General features: G+C 29.8%; 1 protein-coding gene across 1 annotated transcript; it reads left to right on the forward strand.

Moving 5' to 3' along the window:
* The first annotated feature begins 9,674 nt into the window (after positions 1-9,674).
* Positions 9,675-14,973, forward strand: LOC6052126 (U3 small nucleolar RNA-interacting protein 2). The gene is made up of 3 exons (XM_001868407.2): positions 9,675-9,825; positions 9,884-10,644; positions 14,326-14,973. The coding sequence occupies exons 1-3, from the start codon at positions 9,775-9,777 to the stop codon at positions 14,945-14,947; spliced, it is 1,434 nt and encodes a 477-aa protein (XP_001868442.2). The 5' UTR covers positions 9,675-9,774; the 3' UTR covers positions 14,948-14,973.
* Positions 14,974-15,313: the final 340 nt, after the last annotated feature.

Genomic DNA, 15,313 nt, shown 5'->3' on the forward strand with positions numbered 1-15,313 from the left:
GCAGATTCAGATTCAGCGAGCAAAATTACATGGAAAACATATATTTGGACATTTTTCGAATTTCGTTAGGGTGGTCCCATTAAGGTTTCCCTTGAAAATTAGACTTTTTCAAATGAAGATATCTCGAGTATAAAGAAAAACTCCTCTGAGATTTTTTCAGCGTTTGTAGTGCTGGATCTCCTCTTTCAAATACAACCTGGTGCTTAAAATTTGGCTTGCGCCTTATCGAGATATTTAAGTTTTAAATATGCATCTTTTTTACCTTAAAATGGCTGTAACTTTTGACCCTCAAGTCCAAATTGACATGTCAACAAATAAAAATGTTCGTTTTTTAGAGCTCAAAAAGTTCTCTTAACATCACTTTTCTCCAAAACTTTACCCTGAATTGCCACGTTCAAAAAACTGATTTTTAATGTTTTTCTCAGATGCTTTCTATAAATTTGGTTGTAGAAGACGTAGATTAAGAGATAAAATTTTGATGTCTTGGACAAAGTTGCTTGAATTGGCAAACCCAACAACTTTCTAGAAGACAGAAAAATCCCAAAAATATTCCTGTAAAGTTAGATTTTCAAAATCACCTTAATCATGAACCACCCTTATTTTCAACCAAACCAAAAGTTGCCCCTTTCCATTTGCAACAACTCTTCTCAAGACACCAAAGCTCCAAAACTTAACAATTTTTCTGAAAATCAATTTTCCACTTAATTTTGCGATCTGGACCACTGTGCAACGGCTATGAAAATGTTAACTTTTGACAGATTGAAGATAGAGTAAGAGCGTCTTCGGCAATGTTGCAGAGCAAAAAAAAAATTCACAATGTTTGTCGAAGACGCCAGATCTTTGCATTGAGTAAAAAAATGTGTAAATTTAGCAGGTGTAAAATTTGATGGTCTAAAATAACACCAATTGGACTTAAAAAAATTAAAAAAGCGTTACAACGGAATATCAAATAAACGTAAATTCGACGCCAACATTTCAAAAAGCATCATGTACAAACCATGCGTTTTGAGAAAAACGCATTTGAATGTTGAGCATCCATTTTCAATTCCCATTTTAATATAAAAGCAAAATAAGATGTTCTAATGATAACAAACGATGAAAAACGTTGCTTTTATTGATACTTGATCATCCAAATTCAATAAAACATTATTTCCGTAATTTTATTTGAGAAAAACAAACATAACTTTTTTTGAAATCACCAACGTCTATCCAGGTTTTTAAGCGAAGATGGCGTTCGAATGGTGAACGCCCGAAATGTCAAAATTGCGCAATAGCACCAACATTAGAAAAAAATGTGGCTGTCATGCCATAGCACACTTTTTCCGTAATGTTGGTACCACTGCGTGATTTTGACATTTCGGGCGTTCACCATTCGAACGCCATCTTCGCTTAAAAACCTCGATATCACCCTGCTGTCATTGAGGGGGGCGCTTTGTTATGATTCGTTTTTCTTCGCCGAATGTACATGGCGCTTTGTTCATGTTGCTTTTTTTTCGTCACGAGGTTCATGTAGTCTTTTGTTTGACAGGTTGACAGGGCTATATAAACAGGGACTGCTGATGGCAGAGATTTTGTTTATGTTACTTTATTTAAAATCCTGATTAAACAGACTTTACTGAAGTAACTTTTGCTCATTTTTGGTAGAGAGGTAGCTTATTAGGAGTACTTTCAGAATATGCAATAACCCAGAAAGTGTCAAAATGTACATGATGCCTTTTGAAATGTTACCGTCGAATTAACACATTTTGGGCGTAATCCATAAAGTACGTCACGCTCTAAAGGGGGAGGGGGGGTTGTCGCAAGTGTGACAAGAGGGAAAGGGGGGGGGGGTACGTGAGACTGTGACGTCACACTAGACTATTTCTTTAATACTGAAAATTCATTTTTTAAATATAGCTCAAAAAGTTAAATGGTTAACAAACTTTACACATAAATCAAACACAGCTCGGTATACAAAGCCTCGTGCAATTATTGGGCAAACCCCCATAGATATTGAAGCGAATTGAAGCCTCTGCATTCTTTCTGATTTTGATTTAAACTTTGAAAAGTTGACAGTTCGGGTTGAGCGCGTGTGACGGAGCGCGCTTTAAATTCTAGGGAGAAAAATATAAAAAGAATAAAATATTCAAAAATATTATAAGAAAAACTTAATCAAAAATATTAGAATTTAAACAGTCCAAAATATTCACAAAATAAAAATAACAAAATTCTAAATTCATAAAATTCTGTAAATTTTAAAATTCAAATAAATTTTAATCGAATAAAAAAAAACATAAAAACCCCGGATAACACAAATTCAGAAATAAAAAAAATAAACTCTGCATTCTTTTATTCATAAATTTTAGAATTCTGGAATCAAATTTTTAAACTTACAAATTCTTGATTTGGGTCCTAAAATGAAGCTTAGATTGCTGATATTATTGTTGACAGCGATAAAGCTTATTTTTCTGAGTACAATGACCCTTTGTACGACCACAAAGAGTTTAAAATGGATTTTTAAATCAATTTTGAAAAATCAACCTCGCGATCCTTCTTGACAGAAAAGCTCCTACTTGACAGCTCGTTCCAAGGGGACCATAGTTGATCTATCGAAAAAATGTTGTCTTGCCAATTTTTTTTTTTGCATTTAAATGAAAAAAAGTGATCAGAAATGGTTTTTAATCGTGTTTTTTACCATTGTACATAAACATTGACATAGGGCTTTAGTACCCAATTCCTAAATTCATAAATTAACACCCTAAACTCATAAGCTCGAGAAAAAAAGGGAAATTTTTATGAGATTCCCCCTTTTTGCTTGGGAGTTTAGGTGTTAATAAATTCTTAAATTATAGATTTCTTAAATTCATTACTCCCAAACTGCGTTACGTAATAAAAGAACGCTCCCGTTTATGAATTTCTTGAATGCCGCCATGTTTTCGACCATCTTAAATTACAAAATAAGACATTTTTGGAGTCATATTTTAGGTTAGAAATTCAAATATAGAGAAAGATAAAAATTATTGATTGAATTGAAAATTCTTATTAAAACTAATATTTTTTGAAGTTTAAAAATTAAAAAATAAATTACAAGCTTAAGTTTCAACATTTGGATGGAAAAAGCATTTTACACGCGCCCAGTTGCATTTCAATCATCGACGAATTTTTTTTTTCGCGCCTTTCGACATAAACTTGAAAAATATTTGCAACGGCCTAATTTCTAAATTGTATTTGCTTTGGATTTTTTTTATTGTGGCATAAAACCGATCCACATATTTATCAAAGTTTTTGTCCCTCGACACTGGCCGAAGTTCATCATTGAAATTACAAGCCACAATTTCAAAATTTCAATGAAAAAACCTCTGGAAAATGCATAACAAAAACTTTAAAATAATTTGTATCAGGCTAATTAAATACTTAAAAAAACATCAATATGCCAAACTTTAAAAAAAATTTAAATTTAGAAATTTTGAATCTATGATTTTTGATATTTTTTGGAATTTTAAAGTTTTTGAATTTTAAATTTATGAATTTTTAAATTATATGACACCAAAGTTTTTAAAATTGTGATTTATTGATTTGTTTTAGATTTTTGTATACATATTTATATTTTTTAATGCCTAAGTCTCTGAATTTTGATTTGAAGTTTTTAAACAACTTTCTCACAATGATTTCAATAATAAAAATAATAAATACATTGAATTGTACTGTTTTCATTATCTCAATCTCTTAAATCAAAATTGTATTGATAAAGAAAGAAAATGTCATCAAAATTCACCTTTTCTGGTGTTGAACTTCAATGCAGTTAAGCGAATACCTTTATTTTATTTTGCTCAATTCAATATTAGAACTGTCTAAACCAAAGTAATTACAAAGTATAAAACAATAAACGCCGAAAATTCTGTTTTGAAACTATTGTTCCTATGCTAAATCCTTTGAATCATCAATAAAACAATTAAATCAGCATCTCATTTTATTCATGAACCCAATTCTTCGAAAAATAATTATAATAATAAAAATTATTTATAAAATGAATTTTCAACAATAGAGCGTGACAAAACGTGTACATATTCCCGAAGTTTGGTTGAATTTGCTAGCCGGAGTCCCGAGTTATAATTACAAATGTTTACGGTAGTTGGGCATGTACGTGTGCCAAATTCGTTCTGACCTGAAATACCTTTGACCAGTTATCGCACTTGCAGCAATTTTCAGGGTGTGCAAAGATAGAAAATTCTTTCATATTAAGAGTGAAAACAATGCACGATGTTTTTTCGGATTTTATTGAATGTCTCAGGATTGAAATCTTATTTCGAGAATCTGTGAAAATGTATGAGCTGCACAAAATGGCTATCTTAACTCGATTTGGCTCAAAATGCACATGCGAAAAGGTAGCACGACAACGAAGATATGTTTGGCAAGTTAGACATTGGTTTCAATTTCATCCGTTTCACCGATTTCCGCTATTTAAACAACGAAACAACTTATTTTTTATTTTAAAGGCTGATACGCAGATGGGAAGGAACGCAAAACTCCATACAAAAAAACGCCCAAGAAACGGTCAAGGAAAGGGTCACGAAAAGATTTTTCTTAAGCGGTACGCAGCTGAAAAGTAACAGAAACGGAAAGATTGCGTTTGACGTTTCTTCGCGCGGTGCTTGTTTGTAATATGTTTTGATGAAAAAATCAAAGAATTGTAATTTTTCTTATTGAATGCGACTGATAATTACAAACGTTTCAATAATTTTGTATTGGAGATAATAATATTTAAAATTCCCGCCGAATCTCAAAAAGCAGAATATCGAAACTAAAAGGACAGATTTAGTTTTTCGGTCGAAATCGAGTAAAAAAAGAAGTTGTCTTTATAGATGTCGGCCATCGTGTCACCAACAATTTATTGCTAGTACCAACCAGCTACCTCTGGATTATGAGTCCCCTGCACTGTCCGATTTATCCACACTCGCGGGACCAAAGTGAAGTAAATCAGAATGAAATTAAACTTGACAATAATCATACAAATATCTATGTTCTTACTGAAAATACAATAATAATCTGAAATTTTGAAATCCAACCAAACAACAAATTCAAAATTGTTAAAAAAAAACAAGCATTTTAGAAATTTCAAATAACATTTTATTTTAATAATAAAGAAAATTTCAACAAAAATCTGAAATTTGGAAAATCAAAATTAAAAATATGCAGAATTGAATAATAATTTTAATTTTTAACGTTTTTATAAATTCCATAGATCAAAAATGTTAAAATTCGAAACGAATGTACAAGTTTAAATTCCAAAAGTTTTAAAAAGCGGAAATATAGAAATTCGTAAATACAAATTTACGAAAACCTCGAAATTATAACAATCAAAAACTCTATCCAGGTTATTAAGCGAAGATAGCGTTCGAATGGTGAACGTCCGAAATGTCAAAATCGCGCAGTAGCACCAACATTAGAAAAAATATGGCGGTCATGCCATGGCACACTTTTTTTGCAATGTTGGTACCACTGCGTGATTTTGACATTTCGGGCGTTCACCATTCGCACGCCATCTTCGCTTAAAAACCTGGATTTCTTCCAAAATTAAAAAATCTAGAATAAAAATTTAAGAATAAAAAAATTTAAAAAAATTAAGAAATTTAAAAAATTTTAGAATTTCAGAATTAAAAAAATTAAAAATTTAAAAATTTAAGAATTTAAGAATTCAAGAATTTAAGAATTTAAGAATTTAAGAATTTAAGAATTTAAGAATTTAAGAATTTAAGAATTTAAGAATTTAAGAATTTAAGAATTTAAGAATTTAAGAATTTAAGAATTTAAGAATTTAAGAATTTAAGAATTTAAGAATTTAAGAATTTAAGAATTTAAGAATTTAAGAATTTAAGAATTTAAGAATTTAAGAATTTAAGAATTTAAGAATTTAAGAATTTAAGAATTTAAGAATTTAAGAATTTAAGAATTTAAGAATTTAAGAATTTAAGAATTTAAGAATTTAAGAATTTAAGAATTTAAGAATTTAAGAATTTAAGAATTTAAGAATTTAAGAATTTAAGAATTTAAGAATTTAAGAATTTAAGAATTTAAGAATTTAAGAATTTAAGAATTTAAGAATTTAAGAATTTAAGAATTTAAGAATTTAAGAATTTAAGAATTTAAGAATTTAAAGAATTTAAGAATTTAAAGAATTTAAGAATTTAAGAATTTAAGAATTTAAGAATTTAAGAATTTAAGAATTTAAAATTTAAAATTTAAGAATTTAAGAATTTAAGAATTTAAGAATTTAAGAATTTAAGAATTTAAGAATTTAAGAATTTAAGAATTTAAGAATTTAAGAATTTAAATTTAAGAATTTAAGAATTTAAGAATTTAAGAATTTAAGAATTTAAGAATTTAAGAATTTAAGAATTTAAGAATTTAAAATTTAAGAATTTAAGAATTTAAGAATTTAAGAATTTAAGAATTTAAGAATTTAAGAATTTAAGAATTTAAGAATTTAAGAATTTAAGAATTTAAGAATTTAAGAATTTAAGAATTTAAGAATTTAAGAATTTAAGAATTTAAGAATTTAAGAATTTAAGAATTTAAGAATTTAAGAATTTAAGAATTTAAGAATTTAAGAATTTAAGAATTTAAGAATTTAAAGAATTTAAGAATTTAAGAATTTAAGAATTTAAGAATTTAAGAATTTAAGAATTTAAGAATTTAAGAATTTAAGAATTTAAGAATTTAAGAATTTAAGAATTTAAGAATTTAAGAATTTAAGAATTTAAGAATTTAAGAATTTAAGAATTTAAGAATTTAAAGAATTTAAGAATTTAAGAATTTAAGAATTTAAGAATTTAAGAATTTAAGAATTTAAGAATTTAAGAATTTAAGAATTTAAGAATTTAAGAATTTAAGAATTTAAGAATTTAAGAATTTAAGAATTTAAGAATTTAAGAATTTTTTAAGAATTTAAGAATTTAAGAATTTAAGAATTTAAGAATTTAAGAATTTAAGAATTTAAGAATTTAAGAATTTAAGAATTTAAGAATTTAAGAATTTAAGAATTTAAGAATTTAAGAATTTTAAGAATTTAAAGAATTTAAGAATTTAAGAATTTAAGAATTTAAGAATTTAAGAATTTAAGAATTTAAGAATTTAAGAATTTAAGAATTTAAGAATTTAAGAATTTAAGAATTTAAGAATTTAAAGAATTTAATTTAAGAATTTAAGAATTTAAGAATTTAAGAATTTAAGAATTTAAAATTTAAGAATTTAAGAATTTAAGAATTTAAGAATTTAAGAATTTAAGAATTTAAGAATTTAAGAATTTAAGAATTTAAGAATTTAAGAATTTAAGAATTTAAGAATTTAAGAATTTAAGAATTTAAGAATTTAAGAATTTAAGAATTTAAGAATTTAAGAATTTAAGAATTTAAGAATTTAAGAATTTAAGAATTTAAGAATTTAAGAATTTAAGAATTTAAGAATTTAAGAATTTAAGAATTTAAGAATTTAAGAATTTAAGAATTTAAGAATTTAAGAATTTAAGAATTTAAGAATTTAAAGAATTTAAGAATTTAAGAATTTAAGAATTTAAGAATTTAAGAATTTAAGAATTTAAGAATTTAAGAATTTAAGAATTTAAGAATTTAAGAATTTAAGAATTTAAGAATTTAAGAATTTAAGAATTTAAGAATTTAAGAATTTAAGAATTTAAGAATTTAAGAATTTAAGAATTTAAGAATTTAAGAATTTAAGAATTTAAGAATTTAAGAATTTAAGAATTTAAGAATTTAAGAATTTAAGAATTTAAGAATTTAAGAATTTAAGAATTTAAGAATTTAAGAATTTAAGAATTTAAGAATTTAAGAATTTAAGAATTTAAGAATTTAAGAATTTAAGAATTTAAGAATTTAAGAATTTAAGAATTTAAGAATTTAAGAATTTAAGAATTTAAGAATTTAAGAATTTAAGAATTTAAGAATTTAAGAATTTAAGAATTTAAGAATTTAAGAATTTAAGAATTTAAGAATTTAAGAATTTAAGAATTTAAGAATTTAAGAATTTAAGAATTTAAGAATTTAAGAATTTAAGAATTTAAGAATTTAAGAATTTAAGAATTTAAGAATTTAAGAATTTAAGAATTTAAGAATTTAAGAATTTAAGAATTTAAGAATTTAAGAATTTAAGAATTTAAGAATTTAAGAATTTAAGAATTTAAGAATTTAAGAATTTAAGAATTTAAGAATTTAAGAATTTAAGAATTTAAGAATTTAAGAATTTAAGAATTTAAGAATTCCAGAAAAAAAAATTAAACATTTGTACCAGCCTTATTTTATAATTTCCAAATTTCCTAACATCCTAATTTCCTAGTTTCCGAATATCCTTATTTCCTAATTTCCATACTTCCAAATTTCCTGATTTCTTAACATCTTAAACTTCTAATTTCCAATTTTCCTAATTTCCTAATTTCCTAATTTCCAAATTTCCTAACTTCCTAACTTCCTAACTTCCTAATTTCCTTATTTCCTCTCTTCCTAATTTCCTAACATATTATTTTCCTAATTTCACGATTTTCTAATTTCTGAATTTCCTATTTTCCTTATTTCATAATTTCCTATTTTCCTTCCTCCTCCTTAACTTCCGAACTTCCTAAACTCCTAATTTCCTAGTTTCCTAATTTCCTAATTGGCTAACTTCCTAATTTCCTAATTTCCTAACTTCCTAATTTTCTTACTTCCTAATTTTCTAGTTTCCTGATATCCTAATTGCCCAATTTCCTAACTTCCTCACTTTCTAATATCCTAATTTAATTTCCTAACTTCCTAATTCCTAATTTCCTAGTTTCCTAATTTTAAAAATTTCGTTATTTCCTAATTTCCAAATTTCCTAATATCCTAACTTCCTAATTTCCTAATTTCCTAATTTCCTCATTTCCTAATGTCCTAACTTCCTAACATCCTAATTTCCTTACTTATTAATTTTCTAATTTCTTAATTTCCTTGTTTCATAATTCCATAATTTTCTTATTTTCTTTATTTTACTAATTTTCTAATACCATGATTTCCAAATTTCCTAATTCCCTTGTTTCCTAATTTCCTTATTTTTTAATTTCCTTATTTCATAATTACATAGTTTTTTAATTTCCTTATTACATAATTACATATTTTTTTAATTTCAGTTTTTCTTGTTTTAGAATTTAAGAATTTCTAAATTTGCTTTTATTTATTGATTTCTTAATTTTGTTTATAATTGTTGTTAAAAGTTTTTGAATAAACATTTTTTATCTATTTAATTTTAAGTTTTGAATATTTTTAATCTTTTTATTTTTTCCTCCAAAGAACCTCAAGCGCGCACACCGTCAATCGCGCTCATTCCGAACTGTCAACTTTTCTTGGGGGGGTCACGAAAAGAACACGCAACATTTCTTGACCGCGTTCCTTCCGATCAGCATACCGTACTTATGTTTATCCACCCTGTTCCCTGTGTTGGTCCAAAAACTTTCAGCCATAAAAAGCCACGAGGCTAATTTGTTGTTGTAATCATCGTTAATAATAAAATCAGGAATTTTAATCTTAATTTATTTCTTCCTTTTTTGTCTTTTTTTTTTTCTTCAAAAAAAAAATTTAGCGCATCCCTAACTTCTTTTCCTTCAATATTCTGGCAACCCTATCCCGAGCGAACTGTCATTTGACGGGTAAACAAACCCACATGTTTTCATTATCGTTTCGGTTCGGCACGTTGCGGGTCGCTTCTTTTGTTGTTGAACTTTTAAAATAGTTAAAATTTGCTTGAAAATAGTGCAGCAAACAGCGCAAAATGTCCTCCTTCTTCCTCAAGGGCAAGCCCCGAACGGCCACCAAACGAAAGGTGAGTGAATTTAAGTGGTTTTTGGGTGGAAATCGTCTGAATTTCAACTTTCTTGCAGTTCCAAAAGCCGGACAAAAAAGACAAGAAGCCCAAGGCGGCAACGCAAAAAGCGGACCCCGAATCCGAGGAGGAACTGGACAGCGATGAGGAGGAGGAGCGCACGCTGGCGAACGCGTCCCGCAAGTTCACCTTCGACGACGAGGAGGACGGCCTAGCGGAAACGGCCCAGGACAAGCGGCTGAGGTTGGCCAAGAAGTACCTGAAGGGCGTGGAGGAGGCGGAACGGGAACGGGCGGAAGATCGCGACGCGGAGGAGGAGCTGGAGGGGAACGTTTCGGCAGCGTTGAGGGAGGACTATCTGGAGAGCATCGGGAAGTTGTACCGGGAGGTTGCGGATTCGTACCGGGGGTTCGATTTGGAGCGGGCGGTCACGTTGCGCCACAAGCAGCAGAATCTGTCGCCGACGTGTCTCTGCCTGACGGAGGACGATCGCTTTCTGTACGTGGCGAACAAGAACGGGATCGTGGTGCGGTGGAATGTGGCCACGGGAGAACGGATGGCGGCGACGAAGGCCCAGCGGACGGCCGTTCAGGCGTTGGCCATTTCGCACGATTTGCGGTTTTTGGTGGTGGCCGATGGGAGCGACGAGATAAAGGTGCTGAACGGGGAAACGCTGGAGCGGGTGAACAGCTTGAGTGGGCACTCGGACGTGGTGACCGGGGTGGTGTTCCGGCGGAACACGCACACGCTGTACTCGTGCAGCAAGGACCGGACGGTGAAGGTGTGGTCGCTGGACGAGATGCTGTACGTGGAGACGCTGTGAGTAATTGTTTTTATTTATTTATTTTGGGTGCGGAAAGTTACAGTATTTATCAGTTTCATTCAAAAATTCGCTCAAAAAGCTCAAATCTACACTTCAAAGTTTATTTTATAAGGTAGTTTCAAGTTGCCAAAATCGTTCAAACCAAAAATTAAAAAAGAACTAAGTGTCAATAATTTTTAAATACCTATATTTAATTCTTGAAGCTTTTATTTCTTAAATTCTATTGTTCTGATTTTTTAAACTTTAAACTGAGTTTGAACTCTCAATATTTCTAAAATTCAAAAAATAATTTAAAAAAATGCAATGCGAAAAATTTGCAAAACCAAAAAAAAATACATCGTAAAAAATATCTAAACCATTTTATGCTTTTTTAAACATATTTTAAAAATTACGAAAAGTAAAAATTCTCTAACTGTTATTATTTTTTCCCAGCTCATGCAAAAACAAAAAAACTTATTTTTTATAAATCAAAAATTTTAAAGTGTCGCAAAAATATTGAAAAATTAAAAAAATGTATTTGGAAAATTTATAAAATTGTAAATGTGGCTTAATTTCCCAGAAGATTTTAATTCAAAATTTTAAAATAAACACTAACACTTATAGTTTTTAATCAATTCTGAGAAGCAAAAATGAAAATAACAAAAAAAAAGTGAATCTTACTGGCGACCAGTCATCAGATCGACATTTGCTAAAACTTAGCCTGACACTGAGTCAATAGAAGGTTAAAAAATAAACTGGGTGTATTTTGAAAGTGACAGCTGTTTGTTTTCCACACTGCACGGTGCCTTAAACATACTCGTTTTTCAGGTAAATTCATTCGTCTGGAAATCCTTATAAAGCTTTCTAGTCAAATCTTTACCCATCAGATTTGCTATCCCTTTCTAGCAAAAATGTTTTGTCAGGCGACTTCTAGCTGGTTTTTTTTACTGACCGCCCGATATGTCAGCCAACATATTTCGCAGGGCTGTGTCAGATCGAGCTCAATCATTGTTTGAACCAGGACACTGTGACGAGAAGTTCGTCATTTTTGGATAAAGTTATTATTTTCTTTTCACTGGGCCTTGAAAGTCTTAACAGTTTAAGCTTGTCAAAAAAATAGAATAATCTTCAAAATAATAATAGAAATAATAAATAAAAAATTTTATGTGTTTAATAAAATTTCAAATTCGCAACTTCTAAAACGATTTATAAATATAATTCAACCCAAAAATGACGAACTTCTCGTCACAGTGTCCCGGTTCAAACAATGATTGAGCTCGAGCTGTCACAGCCCTGCGAAATATGTTGGCTGACATATCGGGCGGTCAGTCGAAAAAAAACCAGCTAGATTTAGCCTGACAAAACACTTTTGCTAGAAAAAGATAGCAAATCTGATGCAAACAAATCCGCAGCTGCCATGTAAACAAACTTTGAATGTGTTGGTACATTTCTGATTAGAAAGCCTTATATTGAATTATTATCGATTATCCGAACTTTCTGTCAATTTTTGGGTCATTTTTGAGCTCAAATAACCAAAATAAGACAAAGAAGAAAAAGGAAATGACTCGATCGTTCGGAGATTTGAATATTCTAACTGTTAACTTCGGTTAACCGTTTTAAAAATTCAAATTAAAAAAATAAATGCGAATAAATGCACAATTCCCAAAATTGAAAAAAAAAATATTAACCTAGAAATTAATAAAAATATGAATAATAAAGAGATAGAAAATATTCTTGTGATTTTAAAATAAAAAATAAACATAAATTTCAAATTGCTAATATATTTAAAAAATACAAAAGAAGAAAATAAATAAAAAATCGAAAAAAATCGTTGCCTCATAAACAAAAAAAAATAGAAAGAAAAAAAAACTCAAGATAAAAATAAAATTAATTGGAAAATAAATTCGCCATTCAAAAAGTTCTTAAAAACTGTAAAAAAAAGAATTCTAGATTGTTTAGTATAGCATTGGCAGAGCAGAGAAAAATCAAACCAAGGACCATTCGCTTACAAAGCAACGATTCAACAAAATAAATAGAAAAGGAATTCAAAAATTTTCCACTAAAAAAAATGATTTTTTTTAATTGAAAAATTTGAGATATTGAGCATTTTTAATTCCCAGGTTTTCTTAAAATTCAAATATAATCGAAAGAATTAAAGTACTCTACGAATTACAGATTTTAAAAGTTATACAGACCTGAAAAATTCAATCCTTTTTTAGATTTGTTGTTGTTGTTGATTTTATTAGCGGAACATTAAACTTATGTTTATTTCGCTGAAGTACTAAGAGATTTATGAATTCAAAGCATTGATTTAAAAGGTGTTTCATATGTTTATAGGTCCTTTTTTTAAAAAAAACTCTAGATTGATCAATAAAAAAAGTATACAAAAAAATTAAAAAATAAGTTAAAAATTGAACTATCCTGATGTTGTTTATTTTTAAACATTTAAAAAAGTATGAAAATTAGTTTAACAAAATATTTTTTTTGACGTTAATTCGCACAGAAAAATATACTTAAAAAGATATAAACTTTCTAAAGTATCAATTGAAGCATGGTGGCAACTAGATTTCTTGTTTTCCTAGGTTTTTTTCCGGTTTTTCCTAGGTTCTCTGACGATGCCAAAAGGAATTTACTCAGAAAGTTCTCTTATCATATTCCAATGTTTTTCATTCTGACCTGACGAAAAATTGAGGCTTCGGATAATCTAGGTTGGACTGTAGCTCTAAAAGCATTTTAATTTAATTTAATTTTTTGTTCAAGAGTTCCATCTTTTAAATATTTGTTTTTAAAGTTTAAAAATATTCGCAAAAAAAAAAACAAAACAATTATACCATTAAAGAAATTGAAAAAATAAATGATTAAAAAAGTTCGAAAGACTCGATAAGTGAAACTTAAAGTTAAAAATAATCGAGAAAATTTATCAAAAATAATAAAAATTGAAAAGATTTTCAAATTCGAAAATTTTGGTCCATTGACAGAATCAAATGAACAGATAAATTTTACAAAAACATCTTACATTAAAAGAATACTTAAAATTAAAGAATCTTAATTTTACTTAGAGTTTAAAAGTTTTAAAAAGTATCAGATTTCTAAAGGCTTGAAAATTTAAATATTTTCAATTGCTTCGAATGATAAAAACAGACAAGAAAGCAGAATTTAAGCAAACTATACAAAAAATAGTTTAAAAAAATACATGGGCCTAACATCCACTGCGCTATCGTGCAGGCACATTCAAAATCACTCAGTGTTCGTCAAAACCGATCCTACTCAGAAATGCATAAATGGGGGCATCTATAATTTTTTTCCCCCTACCCGATCGTAAATATTTTAATGTCGGTTTATAAAACATGACAAAAATTTGATTAATGAAATTTCAACTTCAGTTCCTTATTGACAGAAATGCAACCAAAACGCGACGGTTCCGTTTTACCACAGGGCACCTGCTCTGTCAGCTGCATACAAAGGTGGTAGTTTGTCTAGTAAACAAAGTTGTCGTGGTCGTTCAACGATAGGTTTTCTATGCTTCATATAAAGCTCACCTTTTAGCGCAGTTCCTTACGAAAAAACATTTAAAAAAATAACTTTTTAAGTGATAATAGTGAAAAAAGAATTTAAAAATAACTGATTTGTTGTTTTCCACTTCCTTGATATATAAAATATCTCTTTTTATTAAAATAATCATCTCCCTCTCATTCCAGCTACGGCCACCAATCCCCGGTGACGGCCATCGACGCGCTCTCCCGCGAGCGCTGCATCACCGCCGGCGGCAGCGACGCCTCGATCCGCATCTGGAAGATCGTCGAGGAGTCCCAGCTGGTGTACCAGTGCCCGCCGGTCGAGAGCATCGAGTGCGTCCGGCTGATCGGGGACGAGCACTTTGTGTCGTGCGGAACGGACGGCTCGCTGTCGGTGTGGAGTTCCGGCCGGAAGAAGCCGATGGACACGGTCCGGTTGGCGCACGGGAGCAGTTTGGCCAATGGGGAGGCAAACTGGATTAGTGCGGTCGCGTCGCTGCTCAACACGGACGTGATCGCGTCGGGGTCGTGCGACGGGTTTGTCCGGTTGTGGCGGTTGGTGGGGAGCGGAAAGGTGATCAAGCCGTTGATGGAGATTCCGGTGGAGGGGTTCGTCAATGGGTTGGCGTTTAGCAGCGATGGGAAGAGGTTGTTTGTTTGCGTTGGGCAGGAACATCGGCTTGGACGGTGGTGGACGCTGAAGCAGGCCAAGAACCGGACGATCGTAGTGCCGCTGGAGGTCGTGGAGGTTGAGGAGAAGAAGAGCAAGAAGGGGAAGAGGAAAAGTGTGAATAAAGTTGAATAAATATCGTTGATTTGGGCTTGAAAAAATATTTGTTTCTTTATTTATATCACAATCATCTTAAAACTAAATAAATTTCAACGAATCATCTTTGCATTTAACTTAATGTTGTGAGGCTGGCCACCGAATTTCGTTGACAAGTCAAAATAGCATGAGCTAAATTTTGCTTAAAAGTTACTCACCGTCGGCACAGCTCTATCCAATGCTGGCGACCACCCTAGATTCGTGACCAACGTTGCCAGATTATTTTATGGGAAATCTGTATTTTCTTAAAAAATAAATCTGTATTTTATCTGTATCATGTCAAATTCCAAGCCATAAAAGATTTTTTTAGACTTTTCACAACAGATTTAGGATTTTTAATCATAT

This window comes from Culex quinquefasciatus, chromosome 1, assembly GCF_015732765.1.
Source record: "Culex quinquefasciatus strain JHB chromosome 1, VPISU_Cqui_1.0_pri_paternal, whole genome shotgun sequence".
Classification (NCBI taxonomy): domain Eukaryota; kingdom Metazoa; phylum Arthropoda; class Insecta; order Diptera; family Culicidae; genus Culex; species Culex quinquefasciatus.